This window comes from Acomys russatus, chromosome 19 (genome assembly GCF_903995435.1).
Source record: "Acomys russatus chromosome 19, mAcoRus1.1, whole genome shotgun sequence".
In the NCBI taxonomy this organism is placed as follows: Eukaryota; Metazoa; Chordata; class Mammalia; order Rodentia; family Muridae; genus Acomys; species Acomys russatus.
This window is the reverse complement of record NC_067155.1, coordinates 45,471,395-45,494,255: the sequence shown is the minus strand read 5'-3', so window position 1 is coordinate 45,494,255 and position 22,861 is coordinate 45,471,395. Positions and strand designations below refer to the sequence as shown.

The window sequence follows — 22,861 nt, the reverse complement described above, 5'->3', positions numbered from 1 at the left end:
CTCTGCCACTCGCCACAGAGCTGGTCTGTCATTTTCATCGTCACAAAGACAGTTAAGTCTGGACCCCAGACTGAGTTTACATGGGTACTGGCTATATACCTACAGATCCATGCAGTTCACTTATCAAAAAATCCTATATACTTTAAAACCCAGTCCAGGGCCAATGAGATGGTTTATTGAGGAAAGGCAGCCAATCCTGAGGACCTAAGATCCATCCTCATGACGGTCACGCTAAGAGAGAGCTGACTCTAGTAAGTTGTCCTCTGGCCTCCATATGTGGCCTGTGGTATGTGTGCAATCCCTCCCCAATGCGCGTGCACGCGCGCGCGCACGCGCGCACACACACACACACACACACACACACACTTTTAAATTAAAATTAGGTGGCTGTAGACAGAAATGTGTGTCTTGGGGCTAGGAAGACGGCTCAGTTGGTAAAATACTTGCCAAGCAAGCCTGAGGACCTCTGAGTTTGGTCCTTAAAAAGAATATTTTTTTAAAAAGCTGGGCACAGTAGCAGGTACTTGTAATCCCAGAGCTGGATATTGGAAACAGCTAGTTTCCTGGGGTTGCTGCTCAGCAGACCTCACTTACTCTGTGAGCCCCAGATCAGTGAGAGACGCTGACTCAAAAAAAAAAAAATCAAGGTAAAGGAACCTAGGAATGACATTCAAGGTTGATCCCTGGCCTCCAAGCGCGCGCACACACACACACACACACACACACACACACACACACACACACCTGCACACCGACACAGGAAAAGGAATTTATGCCTTGTAGCCAAGAACATGGGATCTGTGGTCAACCAGGCTCCGTACTACTACTTACTAACACCAGTCAGACACAGGCAGCTTGGTTAACTTCCCCTCCCCCCTCTGGTTTGCTCCGGTCTCCTGGGGGGGGGGGGGCGGAACATAGTGGACTAATGGTTATGTCCTACCTTGTACATGCGGAGCTTGTAATGTCCCTACAGTACACAGCAAAGACCTATTATCAGTCATTACAACGGCTGACAGTTGACAGTTCCAGACTATGAGAACACGCAGAAGGTTGGCAAGGGAGAGCCAGACTTCCCTAATCACTAGGTTTTCTTTACACTAGACTATGTGACACTGTGAAAACATCAAGTGTCCAAGAGCTCATCAGTCCCTTGGGCCAGTATATCTCACACACACACACACACACACACACACACACACACACACACTTTTATATTAACTCATTTAAAATAGTTGAGGTGGGATGGGTTCTGGAAAAAAACGCTACGAACTGGATGCCATGCCTCCTAGTTTGGCTGAACTTTGTGGACCAACACCTGTACCCCAGACCCACTGAGAACTTGAGCCTCCATTGCCACTTGGTTCGGAATGAGCTGGTTTTAATATATTTACTACCTTGCACCCAGGCGGTGGGAAGGCAAGAGTCTGCACTGTCAGTGACAATCAACCTAAAGGAATAATGTATTCATTCAAATGTTCACTTGGCAAGCCATGACGCCCTCTTCCCTACCCCATCAAAGACCATGCACTGACAGCTATTTCCTTTCTAGCGCCTGCAGTCCATCCTGTCTAAGCCGGGAGTCACAAGCAGAGACCAGGAGTCAACTGTAGTGACAGGTTTCTAGTGTAAGACCAAACTTTCAGCTGGAGTACATCATGGTTTCTACAATAGTCCCAGACACAGAACAGGGATGGGAGACAGAAATCAGGCGCGTTTCAATGTCAGCTTAGGGTACATAGAGCACAAAAAACCCAGGGAGATCACCCGAATGCACCACGAGCCACAGGCGTCAGGGCATGTCCTTACCATTAAGCTGCCGGTAGACTATGTCCTCCAGAAGCGACAGGCGCTTTAGGACCGCATCCTGGATGGGGCTGGCGCTGTGCGCGCTGAGGTTGGTTACCTCTGCGCGAGGCCGGATCTCGTGGAAGGCGTCTCCGCTGCGCACCGCGATAGGCCGGCACTTAGCCAAAAAGATCACGAAGCCGGCCACCGCGATCAAGTTCAACACCAACAAGACTTTGACTCTCCTCAGTGAAGCCATCAAACAACAGGGCCGGTCCTTTCCTTGGACCCACGCCTCTACCAGCCTCACCTGAGAGGCGCAGGGCAGCCAGAGACAGTGCAGACCCCACACACGCCACAATAGCCGAGAGAGAGCAAGGAAGGGTAGGGGTCCCAGTTGCTGCTGGCCACAAAATGCTGATACTCGGGTGACAAGAGACCACTGGGAGGACGCGGCTGTTAGGGACCACGCTGCTCACATGGAAATCCAAGGTTTGCAAAAGTGTCCCTGAAATGCCAGTTCAGTCCACAGAGCGCGGTTCCTCCTACGAGGCAGCAAAAGATAAATGTCCCAGAGTCTCTACCGGTTCCGCCCAGACAGAACAGGTTGCCTTTGGACTTCGGACCTCGGAAGCCGTGGACCTTCGCGACAACCCGGTGGTAGTAGGGATGCTTCCGAGATGTAGCAGGAGTGGCGCGCAGGTGCCCAGCTCCGGCTCTGCGCCCGCCGGCGGAAGAGCGCGCCACTCAAGGAGTTGCGCGGCCAATACTCTCGCCCGCAGGCGGCCGTCGCGGGGCAAAGACAACGTTCTTCAGCAGAGGACCCGCTGCTCCGGGCGGGTGTCTCTGTTCAGCTCACCGGCCCTCTCCATCACTCTGGGAGGAGGAAAAGCCCGCGCCGGGTGCCAGCATCCTCCAAGCTCCGCAGTCACGCTCAAATTTCAATGACTCTCACAAAGTGGGGGTACAGCAGGAAAGGGGCGGGAGCAGGGACCCAGCGCGACGTCCTCTCCGCCCCTACCCCGCCCGCAAAACTCACCAGTGCGCACAGCGCCACGGGTTCCCGGACACGTTCCAAGTCCCCACACGAGCTTCCAGGGCCTGCAGGACACGGTGGCCTGTCTCGGGAGGTGGTGCGTCCCGAGGCTGGCCGGAAGGAGGAGTCGGACCTCCAAAGTCACAGCAGTTGTCTACAAGCCTCTCTAAACGCCGCGGGGGAGGGATGCGCGCTGGCGCCCCCGCAGCCTGTCACCACAGCGGGTGCAGCTCGTCCCAAGCCCCAACGGGAACCAAGATCCTAGTGTCCCGACAGCCGGATGCAATGACACCGCGGCTGCGACACTGAGAGTACACACGGTCCCCCTAGGGGATGGCGGGGTAGACTAGAGCGGCTGGAGAGCCAAGAGGGGATGCTCAGGTAGCGACCGAAGGCGGGGCGCGGTCCCGAGGGGAGCGGCTGCGGCGCCGACTCCTCCTCCGCGGTCCCTTGGTCACCCTCTTCCCCAAGAGCCAGTCGCCACCGCCGCTGCCACCCGCAGGCTGCGGAGCGCACAGCTAGGGGAAGCTGGCCGGCCCTTGCGCGCGCACCCGGAAAGGGTGGGGGCGTCTGGAGAGAGTGGGGAGCGCGCGGGACCCGGGAGCAGTCAAGTCATGTTGGCTGCTAAGGGCTGAGAGGGACCCTTGGGGTTCTCAGCGCTCTCTAAGCCGGCTGGCTTGTTCCATCCTGGCAGCCGAGGAAGACGTCCCTTTTTCCTAGCTTAGCAGCTCCGCTTAGCTTGGCCGGGAATGGCTAGAGGGAAAATCTGGCCTGGAGACTCGGATTCCGCTACTTTCGGAGCTAGGCCTTGTGTCCTTCTTGCTAGGGCCCTGGGAGCCTTCTGCTCATCTGAGTTGATGTTCCTGTGCTCACCCACACTTCTGTAAACATCTTATTGGTAACACGTGGATTTATGGCCCTGCTGAGTCTCCACAGCCTACTTCTTTCTCCCCCTCCCCGCCCCCCCCCCCCCAGACCCAGGAGTTCTGATGACTGGAATACAATCCTGCCCTCTGATTATTTAATTTCTTACGCCTGAGAAAGCAGACTGCCAACAAGATAAGAAGCAGCTGACTGAATTCAGGGGCTTCTACTCCGTTCCTTCCACCCCAATTAAGTTTGTTTGTTGTTTGGTTCGTTTGGGTTTAGGCTTTTTGTTGGAGGCGGGAAAGGGGGGTGTAGGAGGGCAGCGTGTTTGCGTTTGGGGGTTTGGAATGCAGGTCAGTTGTGGAGCTGAAGTTGATAGGTCCCAACTGGACCCCTAGCTCTTCACAAACAAGGCTTGCTGATGGCAAGCCTACCATTCTAGGGTTTGTAGGGCAAGAGGTTCCTTGTCTACAGAGCTGGTTAGCTCGGGTTTCTTTTAACAGGGAGAGGGGGTAGTTTTGGTTTTTGTTTCTTTGGACTCCCGCTAGCCATTTTGGTGTTTCTTTGTTCAGTCTCAGCTTGGGCTGGCCACTAACATCCAGTTCCTGATTCTCTTGACCCCACCTCCCAACTACTAGGATTGCACTTAATGGCCACGAAGTCTGGCTCTCCATTTCAATAAAGTTGTTGTTGGTGGTGGTGTTGGTGGTGTTGGTGGTGGTGGTGGTGGTGGTGGTGGTGGTGGAGGAGGAGGAGTTATGTTTTCTTCTGTTGTTGCTTGTTATTTTAAACAATAACAGCAATCACCTTTACAGTTTTTCACATTGGAAACACACACTCACACACAGCCAGGCTTGGTGGCCTGAGTGTCATCTCTGCTACTCAGAAATATGAGTGAGACAGGAAGATCTTTCACTCAAGGTCAGACTGGGCGATTTGGCAAAGCCCTATCTTAAAATAAAAGATATAAAAAGGGGGAAATGTACAAGGATATAGCTCATTGCTACAGTACTTGCTGAATACATGTGAGGCCCTGGGTTTAAGCCCCAAAGAAAGTACGGGAGGGAGGGAGACATGAAAAATTATAACAATCTTTGTTATTTCTTTTAAAAATATATTTTATTTTTTGTTGTAGTGAGAGAGAGAGAGAGAGAGAGAGAGAGAGAGAGAGAGAGAGAGAGAGAGAGAGAGAGAGAGCTCACAGAGACTAGAAGAGGGCATTTGAGTCCTTGACCTAGAGTTTGTGAGTCACTGATGTGGGAGCTTAGATACCAACTCCTCTTCTCATGATAGAGTGATAAGACTTCTCTCTAGTCCCACTTCCTTCCTTTAAAAAATGAAGACAAACAAACAACATTAGTTGTGTATGCGTGCAGGTGTGTGCATTTGTGTCAAGGCCCACATAATGGAGGTCAGAGAACAACTCACAGGAGTCAGTTCTCTCCTTCCACTATGTGGGTCTCGGGATTTGAACTCAAGTAGTCAGGCTTGGCAGCAAGTACCCTTACCTCCTTGAGCCATCTCACGGACCCCCACTTCTATTTTTCATTTCTTTAGAGCCTGCTCAACAAGATCCTTAGGGTATTGAATTGTTATAATCTACAGTGAACTGAGTAAAAAAAAAAAAAAAAAAACCTCAGTTCAATAAAAAGCCATGTCTCAAAAAAAGCATGGAAGAAAGCATTTTAAAACATCCATCGGTGAGATAAAAGAGAAGTTGGGTGGCAGGAAACGCCAGAGTCTGTGGCACTCAGAACATCAGGGACTGATTGAGGCCACATCTGCACAGCTGTCCATTGAAGACCAAGACCAGCCTGCAGTGTCAGAACGACAGCAAAGGGTAGCCAGTGGATTTGCTAGAACATGTGATCTCCTTGATCAATCCCATACTTATAGGTCATCCACCCACCCCACCCCACACCACCCCCACACACACTCAAAAAATACAGGACACTTTAGTCAGAGGACAGCATAACATACTTAATTCAGCAAAGTTGTAAATGTCATGGGGCCTTCAGGCATGGGGATGCAAGGGAAACTTGATGTGGTTGGGTTAGGTTTGGGGTTGGGTTTGATTTTGGAGATCAGTCTCACTATGGGAGCCAAGGCTAGCCTAGGAATTGTGAGCCTCCTGCCTTGGCATCTCAAGTCTTGGGATTACAGGTGTGCAGCACCATGCCCAGATTATGAGCTATTTATTTTTATGCAATAAAGAATGAACAGCCATGTAGGAAAGCAATAGGACAAAAAGGCCTGCCCTGAAAATGATAGATTGGAGCTGGAGAAACATTTAAGTGGCACTCTACCACTGAGCCATGCCCCCCGGCCCTCACTGGGGGATTCTAGGCAGGTGCTCTACCACTGAGCCACACCCCAGCCCCTCACTGGGGGATTCTAGGCAGGTGCTCTACCACTGAGCCACAACCTAACTGGGGGATTCTAAGCAGATGCTCTTCCCTTGAGCTGCATTCCCAGCAACAGCATGAGGTTTTAACTGCAGGGTTGCAGGATCTAAGTGTCTGTGTGAAAATGTAGTTCATGGTCTGTTCATGATAGTAGGCTACCCCCTTGAGATTTAGTATGTCAAATGTCCTTTATGAACATAGAAGCTGCTGTACGTGGAAGCTAGGGAGAGCAAAGCCGGTAGATATGTCATGAAGCCACCAGCTCGCCCAGGCCAGAGGGGCACATGCACTCTCTGGCTAGACAAGAAGAAAATCCAAGCGCTCTGAAGTTGAAGCTTGCCAGTAAATGTTCTCATCGCTTGGACTCTGTTCACCCATTTTTAATTTTTGTTTCTCTAGCCTGGAAATATGAACATAGTTGGTTATCATACCCACCTGGGTTTCTAGCCAGTTACTGATAGGAAAATGAACAATACTCCTCATAGGCTTTGTGTTTGAATTCTTAAGTTTCAAGTTAGTGCACTGTTGAGCAAGGTTACAGAGCCTTTAGGAGGTACAGCTTTCCTAGAGGAAAGTATGTCACTGGGGGCGGGCTTTGAGAGTTTATAACCAGGCCTCTCGGTTTCCTTTCTAGTTCCTGATCTGTCTGCCTGCTGCTGGGCATCCCTCTAGGCTTCCCGTCCATCATAAACTGTCCTCAGGAATCATAAGCTAAGATAAACTCTTTCTTCCCTATGTCACTTGGGTCAACAAAAAGTAACGATACAGAAGTTTGTACCAGAGAGAGTGCGGAATGGTGCTGAAAAAAAAAAAATTGTCTATATTGTTTTTGTTTTGTCTTCTATTTTTGTTGTTGTGGGTGTTGTTGGTTTGTTTTGTTTGTTTTTTAACTAGAAAGAGGGTTGAATGCTGTAAGTGGAGCTTAACAGGTCCTTCTAAGAAGACCCCCGCTTATGACAGCCATGCAGAGACTAAATGTAGACTGTAGACTGATTCGCATTGTTTCCTAGCGAAACAAAGATTTCAACAGCAACTGGGCTAGAGGCCATTTGTGGGATATTTTGGCAAAGAATCTAGCTGCCATTGACCCTGTCCTAAGAATTTAGGTGAGGCTGAATAGAAAAGTAATGGCTGCAAATCTCTTACATAGAATGCCGTGGTAGGAAATGTTCACAGCATCCTACGTCCTTTTAAATGGCCTCTCAGCTGCCCGTGGTGGCACGTGACTATAACCCCGAAAGTTTGGAGGCTACAGCAAGAAGATTACACGAGTTCCAGGCCAGCACAGACTTGAGAGTGAGACCTTGTCTCAGTACAAATACATGAAAACCAAAAACAACAACAAAGGGGGTTTGTTCTAGTTCATTAAAACTAACACCATCTAATTGCTATGAGAATTGTTGGCATTGCGTTGTTTAGGGAACAAATGACGAGGAGAATAAAAGTCAATGCGTGCTCGGTACAGATGGAGTTTCTTTGTGTGTACGATGTGTGTCTGTTTGCCACAGGATGTATTTAGGGATCGGAGGACAGCCCCAGGTGCTAGTCCTCACTTGGTGCCTTGTTTGAGATACCTCGCTTGACATACCTTGCTGTGTATGCCAGGCAATCTGTCCTATTAGCTCCTTGGGATTCTCCTGCCTCCACTCCCCATCTTCCCATCTGAGTATGAGGATACACACTGTCATGTTCAGTTTCAGGTAGGTTCTGAGAACCCACCTCAGACCTCATACTTGGACAGTAAGCGATTTACTCAGTCACTAAGCCATCCCCATACCCCCTCCCCTCCCCTTCCTTTTTTTTTTTTTCCCCCTTAGTATTTTTTTCCACTTGCAGTTGGTGGAGTCTGAGAATCTGCAGGACTGAGTGTGTACATAAGAATGTAAGTAGTTGAGTATCTGTTTGGAGCCTGCAGTTCTGGAGGCCAAGGCTGGGTGAACTGTCACACGGCTTCAGCGCCTGGTAGGCAAACAGACTTTGTTCGTGGTTATATGAGCAAAGATTGAACGGATAGGAAAGAAATGAATTAAATCAGTTCTGCCTGCTGGTTATATCCACAGGCCCACAGAGCCATGTAAACTACATTCACACAGATGAAAGAGTGTCAAAGAGTCCCATCCTTCAGTCTCCCAAAGGGGTTCTGATTGTCCCCCAACAACAGCCACCTCTGTCAATAAACTGTCTGCCCCAATCCTGCTAGAGAAACCAGCAAAACTACATATCTGTGTCTGTGTGACCTATCACTAAGATGTGTGGGCTGTGTGCCACCTCAATCACCGAGGAACAAACTGGTTCCTGACTCTTAAAAAATTGTTCATTTTTATTGATAGTTTTGTGAGACAAGGTCTCGATGTGCCTCCTAAGCTGGCTTGGAAGTCACTATGTAGTCAAGAGTGGCTTCAAACGCGTGACCCTCCTCCCAAGCGCTGGGATCACAGCCATGTACTGCCACGCTTGACCATTTCAAGATTTTACATTAAGGAATCCAAGGCTGAGGCAGGGAGAGCAGTGAAGGTGAGACCCTGTGTCTGAAAAGCGGGGGGGGGGGGGGGGGGGGGGGGGGGGACAGGAAGAGGAAGTGGAAGAGGAGAAAAGAGGGAGTGAGAGCAGGGATTATCTCAGATGGCTCCCCAAAATTGTCTTATTTAAGAAACTCAGTTAAACTACAAAAAAAAAAAAACCCCAACAACAACAAAAGAAAAACAAAACAAAAAAAACTTTCTTCTGAGGCCTTGCTTCACAGTGCACTGTGCTCAGAAGAACTCAGGGTCATAGCGCACTAAGGGACTAATTGCTGACTAGAATGACTAGACTGGCGGGGAGTGGTGGAATCGCATGTCCATCGTGGGGCTACATTTCAGTAATACGTGTCCTGGGCTGGAGGGTGCATCAGTATGTAAAGTGCTTGCTGTCCAACCTTGAGAACATGAATTAGGACCCTTAGAACCAACATAAAGCCAGGCACCGGAGAACATGTGTCTGTGGGGTCCTAGTGCTCCATCACAGAGATGCGACACAGAGACAGAAGAATTCCTTGATGGCCACAGGACAGCTAAGCCTGGTGTCCACAACGGCGAACACTAAATCCCCTCCTCAAACAAGGTGGAAGGGTGACAACCATCGCATGAGGTTGTCCTGGGACCTTCATATATGTACTATATGGTACATACATGCCATCAGACACACACACACACACAATTAACATTTAAAAAAAACCAACTTTAAAAACTTAAAAAAAAAAAAAAAAAAAGCAAAGCCCCAGACTAGGAACCTATTCCCCACCTATTCCCCCAATCAAAGAAATCCTAGGACGTACCACTATGCACCAGTATCTAGGATGCTACAACACTGCAATTGTTTACCCTCCTTGTACCTATGGACTCACATTCCTGTCACTTGGTGTAAGATAAAAGCCTCCTTCTGTACCTGTGTGGTGGCAAAGGAACACCGTGCAGTGCAGTGTTACAAAGGGACACTGGCTAAATAAGTAAAAGGCTGGCTGAGCTAAAGAAGGTACATAAAGAGGAGCTGAGGACATGGCTTGGTGGGCGAAGCGCTTGCTATGCAACTCTGAGGGCTTGAGTTTGATCCCCAGAACCCATGTTAAAAAAAAAAAAAAAAAAGCTGGGCAGATAGCTGCGATGAATAATTGTCAACTTGACTATTTCTGATGGCAGCCCACCTAAAAGAACATGAAAGAAGGGAGGTTTATTCTGTTTTGCCTGTTGGCTTTCATTCTCGACAAGACCACCTGTCTCGCCACTGATACAGGCCCGTCATCACAGCTATTTGAGAGGCAAGGCTGAGGCAAAAGGATTGCAAGTTCAAGACCTGTCTGAGGTACAGAGTGAGTTCCAGCCTAGAGAACCTATGCGATTCTGTTGCAAAATTTTCATTTCTTTTCTTCAAATAAAGGGCAGGCACCAGTAATAAGAGGCCCCCTAGGGTCTACAGCTTCCCAGGTCTTAAAAAAAAACAAAACAAAACAAAACAAAAACCTGAGTTTATAGTACATGGCATGAATTTTCTCCTGTGAGTCAGGCCTCAAAAAAAAAAAAAAAAAAAATCTAAGAGCAGTTTATCATCCCTATAACATCTGTGCCACTATTGCATTAGCGGGCACATCTTGCATGGCGCTTTGGCATTGTCATTCGCAGGGTTCACAGTTCTCACAGCAATTGTGTTTCTGCATGCTGAATCTGCACAAGGTTGGGCCTATCAACAGCCAATAATAGATCTGGGAGGCCTCGTGAGGCCCTAATCCTTTCTGTTAAACTATTGGCAACTGGCGGGTTCTGAAGGAGGGGCCTTCATCGCGCTCATCTGTGTGCCCAATAGAGTGTCCGCCAGGCTACAGTGGGGAGTTCCAAATCTGAGGCCACAGAGATTGCACTTGTTAAAACCAGTGTGTCACAAAACAAAACAGAAAGGCATTAACGTAGAGAAGAGGAATCTTCAGGGAGTGTGGGGACGACAGAGGTAAGAGGAAAGTAAAAAAAAGGGTGGGTGCGAGAATCAACAGAATGCATTGTGTGCACAATTTACAAATGATAGTAATAATAACGGTGGATATAGCTCATTGATAGAGACTTGCCTGGCACGTGTGGTGCCTTATGTTTGATGCCCAGCATACCCACCCCCCTGAAAATAAAAAGGAAAGGAAAGGAAAAGGGAGAGGAGGGGGGAGGAGAGGGGAGGAGAGGGGAGGAGGGAGGGAAGTGTAGGAAGAGGGGAATGTAAGGGGAAAGAAGAAAAGAGGGGACCGGTGAGGGAGTATGAGGAGAGGGGGAGGGGAGAAAGGGGAGGGGAGGGGAGAGGGGAGGAAAGGGTAAGGGGGATTAGGGGATGGGAAAGGAAAACATATGATGAGTTTCTGGTCTTAATGGGAGGATGGGACACCAGGCTTGACCCACAGTGTCTCCTGCCTATGCTTTCCCTAAAATACAGACCGTTTCTAAGAGTGTCTCGCTCTGTCTACCGTTATATATCTAGACTTTGGTTCCCACACAAAGAAATATTTGAAGATGGTGGAAAGAGAAAGGCTTCTTTGTGGCCAGTGCACAAAGAATACAGGAGAATGTTTTAAAAGATATTCATAAACTCAACATCAAAACATCTACCCTGTGCCTTTCAGACCCCTGATAACTTCACAGAGCTTTAGCGTATTCATTCCTCAATACAGACTTATATATATAAAAAAAAAATCATGTGAACTGACATTTTCAGAGTTCAGAACCATTGCTTTTCTACTAGAGTGTGCCTCTTACAAATGACTAGATTTCATTCCTAATATAACCAGTGTGGTTCTATATGGAACCTTTGGACCACAGTCTTTTACTACCTCTCTCTCTCTCTCTCTCTCTCTTCTCCTCTCCTCTCACTCCTCCTCTCTCTCTCGCTCTCCCTCCCCTCTCGTCTCTCTCGTGTCGGTCTCTCTCTCTCTCTGTGTGTGTGTGGTGTGTGTGTGTGTGTGTGTGTGTGTGTGTGTATGTGTGTGTATACAGGGCAGGAACAGGAGTTAACATCAAGTGTCTTCTCCAGTATCTCACCACCTTATTTTTGCCACTGAACCTGATTCAGCATGACTCACTGGCCACCAGGCACCAGGCCCCCAGGGACATGCCTGTCTGCCTTTTCCAGAACTGGATTACAGGTACCGGTTGCCAAGCCTGGCTTTTTACGGATTTAGAATCACCATGGAAACACACCTTTAGTTGTATCTGTGGGGGTGTTTCCAGAGAGGTTTAGCAGGGGTGTGGAAAAGACCAACCCTGAATGTGGACAGGAATATTCTAGAGGCTGAGGTCCTGGCCTGCGTTAAAAAGGAGAGGGTGAGTTGAATGGCATGTTCCTCTCTCTCTCTGCTTCCTGACTACAGTGCAGCAGGACCAGACACCTCACACTCCTCCCGCCATACCTTCCCCATCATGATGGACTGCATCCTCAAACTGTGAACCATAAGAAACCCTTTTGTTTCTCTCTCTCTCTCTCTCTCTCTCTCTCTCTCTCTCTCTCTCTCTCTCTCTCTCTCTCTCCGCTCTCTCTCTCTCTCTCTCGTGTATGTGTGTGTGTGTATTTTGAGACAGGGTTTCTCTGTGTAGCCTTGGCTGTCCTGGACTCCCTTTGTAGACCAGGATGGCCTCGAACTCACAGAGATCTGTCTGCCTCGAAACTTCTCCTTCTTGACCTACCTTTGTCAGGCATTTTTGTCACGGCACCGAATAAAGAACTTCAGTAGTTTTATAACATCCAACACAGCAAACACCACTTAAAAAGACAGACAAATCTCATCATTCCAGAAAGTTCCGTTCTGCACCCGAGTAACCGGATCCCTCTAAGCTCCACTTCCAGAAACAAACTGATTTGGTTTGCATATAAATGAGATTATACAATATGTATGTTTTTTTCCCCTTTCACTCAAAACAACTATTTTGATATTAATTCATGTTGTAGCATATATCAATAATTCATTCTTTGTTCTCTGGATTTAAAAAAAAAATCTGTTACATGGAGACATTCCAGTTTCTTTACTATGGCTTAATTTTTTTTTTAATCTATTTTTTATACTACTGAGATTGATGCTCTAGTACTGAACTATATCCCTGGCTCTCTTGTTGTTTAAGACAGGGCCTCACTAAGCTGCGCAGGCAGGCCTTGAATTTATGGTCCTCCTCCCGCAGCCTCAGAAGTAACTAAGGTTACAGATGTGCTGCAGCAGGCTCTGCTTCTAAGTGCCATGTTGGGGGACCTTAGAGATTTCTGTTTTGTTGTTATGAGTAAAACTGCTGAGAATGTTCATGGACAAGCTTTTCTTATTGTTCTAAATTTTTTTTTATTACATCGTGTGTGTGTGTGTGTGTGTGTGTGTGTGTGTGCGTGCGCGTGCGTGCGTGTGTGTGTGTGTGTGTGTGTGTGTGTGTGTGTGTGTAACATATGCACGTGTGTGCATGTACTCCATTGTACACACAGAAGTCAGAGGACAACTTTGGGAGTCAGTTCTCTCCTTTCACCATGGGGGTCCTGGGATTCAAACTTGTGTTGCCAGGTGTAGTGTGTAGCACTTTTACTCACTGACCCATCTTGCTATCCTGGCAAACTTTTATTTGAACATATTTATTTCTGTGTGCCATGTGTACAGACCTAGGCATATAACCGCAGTAAAACATTGTCAAAACACATTTTCTTCCATAAGAAACCATCAAACTCATCTACGACTTTGCCAACATAACTCTCTTTTTTTTTTTTTAATTATTTTAGCCATTGTTATGGGTAAAAAGTGACTCCTTTCCAGACAGGTGGCATACTCTTGTAATTCCAGCACTCAGGAAGATAGAGGCAGGTTGGCAGGTGAATCTCTGTGAGTTTGAGGCCAGCCTGGTCTACGAAGTGAGTCCAGGACAGCCAAGGCTACACTGAAATATTCTGTTATTGCAGTTATTTTACCAGTATGGTCTAATAATGTTTATTATTAGGCCTATAATAATTATTACAGCAGCATTTTCTAACCCACTAACAATCAATCAAGACACAGGCACGTGTTATATTTTAAAATAGACTTAGTAAACCTGGGGTAGGGCAGATATTAACCCTCTAAACTACTTCCTATAGTGAGGCAGGTATTGGATAACTGCCCCAAATCCCATGCCATTTGCTTCTAATAATTTCTATCAAGATACCTCCCATCCATAATCCCAAATACTTGCTAATTATCATCATTTGGGCCAAGTCTCCATCCGTGCTGGCCATATGCTTCTCCACCTAACCCATGGCCCAGCCTTCTTCTCCTCCCCTCTCCTCCTGTCTCTCCTCCCAAAAGTTTGTCTCTCAAAGCCCTGGAACCTTAGCTATTCTTACTGCATTTGCCCTGCCCCTTAGCCACTCTAATCCCATTTGCCCTGCCCAGGTGTGATGGCCTTTTATTGATCAAACAAGTTAGGCTCTGAGGTAAGGTGGGTCACAGAGACAGCAAGAAGTAATTAGCATCAAAATACATCAGACCAACCTCCAACACCCTGTCCTGAAAACAAACAAACAAACAACAAAATATGTGGCTCCTTATTGTTACTTAGTGTGGTTTTTGGATGGGAATCTCATTTTGTAGCCCAGGCTAGCCTTGAACTTAAAGCAAGCTTTCTGCCTCAGCCTACCTAGTATTGGGATTTTTCTTAGCGTTTCTATTGCTATGATAAAACACCCATGACCAAAAAGCAAGTTGTGATAGAAATGATTTATTTGACTTTTACTTCCACATTGTAGTCTGTCACTGAAGGAAGCCATGGCAGGAAGCTGGAGGCAGGAGCAGATACAGAGGCCAGGGAGGGGGTGCTGCTTACTTGCTTGCTCCTCATGGCTTGCTCAGCCTGCTTTCTTATAGAACCTGGGACCACCAGCCCAGGGATGGCACCACCCATAGTGCTTCCCCCATCAATCATTAATTAAGAAAATGGCTTACAAGCTTGTCTGCAGCCCCGTCTTATAAAGGCATTTTCTCAGTTGAGGCTTCCCTTCTCTCAGATGACTCTACCTTGTGTCAAGTTGACATAAAACTACCCAGTGCAGGATTACAAGGGCCAATGAACATGCCTGGCTCCTTCTCGGTTTGTCTGATAATGAGTGATAATAAACACTTGTATGTTTTTAGGTCATTCAAAGATCTCCTTCCGGGAAATATTTGTTTGAATATCAAAGTCCCCTTCCTGCTTTCTTTTCCCTTTCCCCTTCCTTCTTCCCTTTGTTTTAGAATGGATCTCATTACATAATCCAAACTGTTTTCAAATCTGTGATGCCCCTGCCTCAGCCTCCATAGTCCTGGCGTTGCAGGTCCATGCCAACACATCTGGCTTCATTTCTATTTTTCATTACGTTATTTATTACTTCATTGATTAGATTGAATTGTGGGTTTTTAAAAATATCTGGATAGGAGTACTATTCTTCTATGTGTGAGAAACAAAATATGATAGTCCCCTTTCTTTCTTTCTTTCTCCTTTCTTTCTTTCTTTCTTTCTTTCTTTCTTTCTTTCTTTCTTTCTTTCTTTCTTTCTTTCTTTCTTTCTTTCTTTCTTACCAAGCCTTGATTTTTATTACTTAAAAAAACTACATATTTATTTTGCTTTCTGACTCTGTGCTTGTGCCTTCAACACTTTCACAACGATTTTCTGCTCCTCAATAAGGAAAGCCAGCTTGATCCTGTCACGGTCACACTTGGCACACATGGAGCCACTGTAGGCCCTGCTGATGTGCTTCTTTGTCTTGGACAGTTTCATCAGGACTTTAGGCTTCACAGCACAAACTCCTCGCAGTCTGCCTGGACACACACCACATGCGGATTGAGGTGCTTTCCCAACCTTCTTGTTGTACAGGTAAACAATTCTGTTGCCAGAGGACAGCCTCGTTTTGTTAGAGGCTGTATTGTAGGAAAACCTACAACAGTATGTCAAATGCTGGACCATTTTGAGTGCCTCTAGGCACCATCCCCTGAAGGTCCATTTTCAATGCAAAAGTTCCTTTGATATGAACAAGCTTCAGTTTAGCTACACACGAGACAACAAGGCCCCCTGCCCCAGCAGTTGACTGTTGGAGACCATACATTTAAACCAAAGGTTAATCTCAGGGCCCCAGAAATACTGTCATTGTGGGGAAGGAGGGGTTAAGGCAAATGCTTACTTGGTTATGTCCACAGGAGAATTCTTACAATAGCAAATCTACAGGATCAAATATCTGTTAAGCAGAACATCAGCAATAACCCTGTTGTGCAAGAGGTACAAACATGACTGAGTCTAGTTGGCATGTCTACCATTTTGTTTGAATTGGTGCCCAACCTGAAAAGTTGCTAAATAAACATTATTTTCACCATTCTGAGCCCCCCCCACCCCACCCCAGGGCTTGTTGTTATGAAGTGATGGGCCCTGTTCCCCACATATGCAGTTGGCAGTGGGAGGTGACTTGGTTTATCCTGGTCATGAAAACTAAAATAGTAGTAACAATCAGATCAGACGCTGGTTGTCTCTAGAAGGCAACATGAACTAGCCTGGGCTTCTGGTGATGGCTAAAGTGTGCCAAGTTGAGTTTGTGTTCTCTGTGTGTGTGTGTGTGTGTGTGTGTGTGTGTGTGACTGTTATGTTGCTGTGACAAAACATCATGACCGAAAGCAAGTGGAAGAAGAAAGGATTTATTGTAGCCTAAGGTTCCAGAGGGTTAGAGTCCCTAATGGTGAGGACAGCATGGCAGGAGGAGTAGAAAGCTGCACGATCACACTCTACACAGAGAGAGAGAACAGGAAGTGAGGCCATGCTAGAAACCTTCAAAGTACTTCCCCTGTGACAGCACTTTCTTAAAGGTCTAGAACCTTCTCAAAGTGTATTGCCCACTGGAGACCGAGTGTTCAAGTACATGAGCTTCTGGGGGTCGTTTCTCAATCAAACTAGTACCCAGTGGGAGGGCAGAAAGCTTAGTAAGGGAAGTGGTGCCTTTAGAAGTTCTGTGGTCTAGAAACTTCTTCCTTCCTTTCAGATCTGACTTCTGTGCATGGCAGGCAGGAACAAAGGGAAATTGAGAAGAAAGTAAAGAACTTTCTAGGAAGTTATTAGACACCTACAACTCCCACCAGGACCTAGATGAGGCTATTATAGTCTCACAGGTAATGAATTAAACATCCCTTGACCCAAGTTGATATTCAGCCCTTTAAGTCCTACTGAGTCCGGAAAACGAAGAATCTGCCTGATACCCACAAACTTGGAAGAAAGGAAAGCATGCCTTGTTCCTTCATGGCCACCCTCCTTAATCAAATAACTCGATGCACTCGTTGGAGGAGGAGTCTGCAGGTACCACAGGTTGTGGGTCAGCAATTATGGCCGTTTATCCTCATCAAGGGGAGCAGCCTTGCTACCAAATAAATGAGTCCCAGTTCAGAGCAACGAGGAAGATGTCTGCTTCCTACCCCAGCTTCTGGCTAAGGCTCATTGCACTCAGCAGAGCTATAAAAGACAGCAGGATGTAGAAACATCAGCCTTTGAGAAGAGGATTAACATATTCAGGGACCTGGAGTTTATTCTAATTAAATTAATCCCCTGGATCAAGTTTGGATGGGAAGAAGTGTGGGAAGGTAAAAGCTTTTTTTTTTTTTTTTCCCCAGACAACCGGAAAAACTCAAAAGGAAAGAGTAGGGAGGGGGATGGGGTTAGGGGTGGGGTGGGGGTGGGGGTGAGAGACAAGACTCAATTGAGCTGTCTGGCTGTTTGTGCTGCCGGCCTCCCACCAAGGTGCCAAGCAGAGAAAATGAGGAGAAATGGTTTAAGAGGTCTTGCTGGTGTTCCACAGGGAAGTGGGGGAGTGTCAACTCAAGGTCGCCATGTCACACACCAGTTCCTTGGTTATAAATCATTAAGTCTAAAGGGCTCAGTTGCCTTCCAGCAGCATTCCTGGTTACAGCCCTCCTCCAGACACAGTTGGTTCTGTAGCAAAACATTCCTGTGTTGCAGAGCTCAGGGGTCAGGGAGAAAATGCCAGAACAGCCAGTGTCTATGAAGAAGATCATTCAGTAGAATGCTTCCCAGTGGTTTAATGAGGAGGCTTTGCCCTGACCTTGAACAGGTGTACATCTCAAAGCTCCATGGACAACAAAAGCCACAGTCTATGGAGCTAACACAGGAAGTAAACTACCTACTGAGTTCAGATCCATAACACCCACCTAGAAAGTCCTGCGTGGTGGTGTGTACCTGTAACCCTAGCACTAGGACGGTGGTGGATTCCTGGGACTCATTAGCCAGCCATCCTTTCAGAACTGGCAAGCTCAGTGAAAGAACTTCTCTGAAAAGGTAAGATGCTGGATGATAGAAGACACACACCTTCTGGTCTCTACTTGTACACATACAGCTGTGTACATGCACTCATGTGCACACATTTTTAAAAAGTACTCAAAACACACACACTAATAACAATAACAGGTACTCTTCCTACCTCAGGTTGCTCCAGAAACTGTAGATAAACTCATAAACCTATAGACCAGTAAAATAAGGCTGACAAAGGCCGCTTATGATTGTCAACCGTCTTCCACAGGCTCATGTGTTTGAACACTCAGTCACCAGTGGGTGGAACCTTTGGAACTGTAATCTAGCCAGCAGAACTAAGATGCTAGGAGTGGACCTTGAGGTGGTATCTGCTTCCGGTTCCTGCCTGTGCTTTCTCTGCTTCTTGTAGGCTGCTATGGTGTAACTAAATAGCCCCAAGCTTCCCTTCTAAAGAACCAAGGCACTCCAGCCCCCATGCCTTTCCCCAACACAATGTACTGAACCATCCGAAACTGTGAGCCAAAATAAATGTCTCCTGCATTAAATCACTCCTGTTGGGGTGTTTTGTCATATGGACAAGAAAAACAACTAAAAGCTATGTGTATGGCCCAAGGTCATGCATAAGTGGAATAAATACAGATCTGAACGTGGAGTGCCAAGCTCAGAGGCCAGGAAGTATCGATTACAAGGCTGGGAAGATGGCTCATCCAGCAAGGCACTTACTACATGCTGTGGTTTGAATGAGAAATGCCTTCTACAGGCTTGTGCGTTTATGTAGTTGGGTCCCCAGTTGGTGGCCATTATGTGGTACCAATAGGAGGCAGAACCTTCCTGGAGGAAGTACATTACTCAGACAAGGCTTTGATTGTATAGCCTGGCTCCACTTCCTGTTCTCCCTCTGCTTCCTGAGCATAGATGCTGCGTGATCAGTTAGCTTCCTTGCTCTGGTCACCATGCCACCTTTGTCTGCGGCCATGTCTTCCACAACCTGACGGACTCTATGCCCCTGGAGCTGTATGCCAAAACAAACCCTTTCTCCTTTAAGTTGCTCTGTGTGTGTGTGCTCTGTATTTTATCTCAGTAACAGAAAAGAAAGTGGGATATCTCGTGAGCGTAGGAGCCTGTATTCAGATCTCCAGCACCCACACAAAAGCCACACATGAGCAGAAGGGCGTGTATGTTCCTGTCATCTCAGGGATGGGGAAGCAGAGTCAAGCACCCAGTCACTGTGCTCAGAGCTGAAACTCTGTGGTGACAAGTTACAGCATTCTTTGGCTAACAGGTTGAGATTCCTGGACCACCTTGTAGAAATTCCCTAAGGGGAGACCTCTGCCTCATTTTCTGATCTCTTCTAATAGTCTTTTCTCCAACCAAGCATTAAGATTATCACCATGAGCCACTATGCAGGGCTCCATTGTAAGAATTCTTGGGTACCACATCAAAGGTGTCCTTCTTCACCCATCCTCTTTTGTATCTTCGGCATCTCTCTGTCATAATTCATTCTTACTCAACATCTTCCTCGTTTGCCCTTCTCTCTACTCCAATTATCTCTAAGCTTCCAAACAGTCTCATTTTCCCTTACCTACTTCCAAAACTTTGGAGTTTTGTCTCCAACCCCCAAATTAAAAAGAAAAAAATTAGAAGTTATTTCCAAGTACAGGCACTTGGAGGCAATACTAAGGCCTCAGAGGGAAGGGGAGGGGAGGGGAGGTCATGACTCTTCTATGGAGATAAAAGAAGAAGGCTCATCCGACTTCTGGAAGCCTTCATCCAACTGTGACTCTCTGCAGTTTCTTGATTAGACAGAATGAAGGATGGAACCCTGGCATTTCCCCCTATTAAAGCAATGACGAGTAATTCTCATCCAGGGTACCGCTAACTGATAGTTCGCGTTTTAAGGTTAAGATGTTTTACTGCCTCCAGATGGTCAGCTTGCTTTCAGCCAGAAGAGCATCACTGCAGAGTTTAAGAATAGCTAGGATGCAGAGTGAGATTTTAATTATCATGTAGAGGATCTAATTAAAAAGACATACAGTAGTCAGCGTCTCACATGCTCCAGCCTATAAAACTCAGTAGTTTAAAAAATTACCTTAAGGAGGAAATTGGAAAATTATTCAATTTGAGGCTGCGACACTTGAGGAATTTCTCAAATTAGGAGATGAGAAGGAGGTTAACTGCTTGCGGTACACCATCTCACGTTGTTCTTTCTATCCTGCTTAATGGCCCCAGACTTGAGACAGTTGAGACAGTCCCTCGTCTTTTTGTATGGAGGCCGGAGGGTGACATCACGTGCTCTCCTTGGTCTCTTTCCACAATCTCTCTCTCTCTCTCTCTCTCTCTCTCTCTCTCTGTGTGTGTGTGTGTGTGTGTGTGTGTGTGCGCGCGTGTGTGCTCTATATAACATCTTTTATCTATCTATGCAGCTATCTTCTATTCATCTATCCATGTATACATCTATGTATCTACCTACCCTCTGTGTATCTATCCGTTTACTTACCTATAGATTATATATGTATGGTAAATATCTTAGTAGATAATAGGCATAATAGAAGATGAATAGATAGATGATAGACTATACAGAGACTGACATGATGGATGATAGACAGCCAGATAGATGATAGATAGATAGATAGATAGATAGATAGATAGATAGATAGATAGATAGGCAGGCAGGCAGATGGATGAATATATAAATGATAGACATGTCTGGCTTTTATAAGGGTTCCAAGGATTCAAACTCAGATCTTTAGGCTTGAGTGGACAGCACTGTATAGCTGAGCTATCTCCATGGCCTGATTTTATAGTTTCTTAAGGGTTTTGCTATGTTTCCCAAGCTGGCCTTGAAATCAAAATCCCCTGCCTCAATTTCCCAAGGAGCTGGAACAAAGGGCATACACTACCACCACATTTGGAAAACATCCAGATTTGCTTGCTGCATGAAGCATGTGTCATCAAGTTATTAATCTGTACAACATAAGTATATGTAATCAAAAGAGTTCATGAAAATAAGAGAATTCACAGAAAAGTGGGGGTGGGTGGTGAGGGGGGCCAGGTAATTTAATCCAGGAGAGAATGTTCTGTTAGCAGGCTTGCCGTTTTTTTTTTTTTTTTTAGTTTTACTGCTTCCTGGATTTTCTTATTCCCTCCATTGCTATATATTCCATAACTGTTTGACTTAGATCAGCAGGACCACACGCTATGCGTCATTTGGCTTAGCCATCTTCCATCATTCTGTCTGTGAAGGTCAGGTGGGCGGTTGTCTGTGGATCCGCCCTGTTCATTTTCATGTCACGGGGTATGGTGATGAGCATTCATTGACACCCTGACGATATCTAGACTCACCTGAGTGATATGCATCAGGACAGGTCTGTGAACCATTATCTGGAGGAAATTAATCAATACGGGAAGGCTTATTATAATTGTGGGCAGGGCCATTTTCCAGTCAGGGGGCCCTAGACTGTGTAAATCTGAGACAATTAGGTTAGAGCAGATATTCATCGATTATCATTTCTTCTGCCTTCTCCTGTCTTGACTTCCCTGATTGCACTTTAAACTGTGAGCCAAAAATAAACCCTACTTCCCTTAAGGAGTTTTTCCCAAAGTATTTTATCACGGCAACAAGAAGAGAAACTAAGGGTTTGCCCATCATGCCTTCGTCCTGATTGCTCACTAATGGAGTTGGGGAGTCTCCCTTCAGACTATTATAGAAACTGCTCCTATGAATAGCATTGTACTTTGCCTATGAAATGTGCCCCCCTAGGCTTGTATGTTAAAGGCTTGGTCCTCAGATGATGGGGCTATTTGGGAAGGTTCTGGAAATCCAGTCAGGAAAGCCTAGCTGGAGGAAGTAGATCGCTGGGAGTAAGTCTTTCGCAGGTATATTCTTGCATCACTTCCTTTCTCACTGTGGTGGTGTGAAAACCCTCTGCTTTGCCACATGTTCCCATGGCCATTGTGTTCCCACCACCGTGTTCTGTCCAAGTACCTGTCTCCAGTTGACCACAAACTGATCCCTCTGAATCCCATCTCTCTTGCATTGTCTATGTTATGTCACAGATGTCACAGTGCTAAGTGTCACATGTCCTTTGAGGAATGTGCCCATACCTTTTTCCCTCTTTCTTTCTTTCTTCCTTCCTTCCTTCCCTTCTTCCTTCCTTTCTTTTTCTTAGACTAAGTTTTTCCAACCTCCAACTTGGTGTGAAGCCATAGATGACCTTGAGCTACTGATCCTCTTGCCTCTACCACCCAGAACCTGGGATTATAGGCATGCACCACCACGCCCTTTTTATACAGAACTAGGGATAGAACCAAGGTTTCAAGCATGCTGAGCAAACAAATAGACATCTGTGGCCCCATCCACATTTTTTAAAACACATGTATACTAGTGGAACTACTCAGATGTTCAGATAGCATACATTTATTTAAATATTGAAACTTAGGAGAAAGTGCCCAGCAGTGTCACAAAAAAAGCTTTACTCCCATGATGGTGCCTAGCCTCTGCTACAGCACAATATCACAGAGCACCTTTGTAGTTGTTCCTAGAGAGAAAGAGAGAGGGGAGAGAGAGAGAGAGAGAGAGAGAGAGAGAGAGAGAGAGAGAGAGAGAGAGAGAGAGAAGAGAGAAAAGAAAAGAGAGAAGAGAGAGCAGAGGTTAACATCAGATGTTTCTCTCAATTTCTCTCCATCTAATATTCCTAGATAGGATCTCTCGCTGAACCTGTCTGGCCAGCGAGTCCTGGAGACCCTCTTGCCTCTTGTCTCCCTGGCACCGCATTGCAGGCATGCAGCACACAAGGGCTTCTCACATGGATACTGGGAATCTGCATTCAGATCCTTATGCTTGCTCAACCGGCATTCTAATTGACTGAACCATCTCCCAGACACGCTTCATTTGCTTTTAACCATTCAGATAGATGTATGAGGTTCTTAAATACTGATTTGCTTTGCATTCCTCTGATGACTGATGACATTAGCACCTT

At 46.4% G+C, this 22,861-nt stretch overlaps 2 protein-coding genes across 3 annotated transcripts in view; both read right to left on the bottom strand.

The window, feature by feature from the left end:
- Positions 1-22,861, bottom strand: part of Galnt17 (polypeptide N-acetylgalactosaminyltransferase 17) — a 473,219-nt gene that overhangs the window by 425,398 nt on the left and 24,960 nt on the right. The window contains exon 1 of one of the 2 annotated variants that reach the window (XM_051161366.1): positions 1,810-3,610. The exons of the other annotated variant lie outside the window; for it this stretch is intronic. Within the exon in view, the coding sequence (XP_051017323.1) occupies positions 1,810-2,047 (238 nt within the window). The 5' untranslated portion in view covers positions 2,048-3,610. Of the gene's footprint in view, positions 1-1,809; positions 3,611-22,861 lie in introns of those variants that run through there. 2 annotated transcript variants of the gene reach the window in all.
- LOC127202673 (60S ribosomal protein L34-like) lies at positions 15,165-21,317 on the bottom strand. The gene is made up of 3 exons (XM_051161380.1): positions 21,285-21,317; positions 16,687-16,705; positions 15,165-15,556 (listed from the first exon to the last, which is right to left on the bottom strand). Exons 1-3 carry the CDS (start codon positions 21,315-21,317, stop codon positions 15,198-15,200), a joined length of 411 nt encoding a protein of 136 aa, XP_051017337.1. The 3' UTR covers positions 15,165-15,197.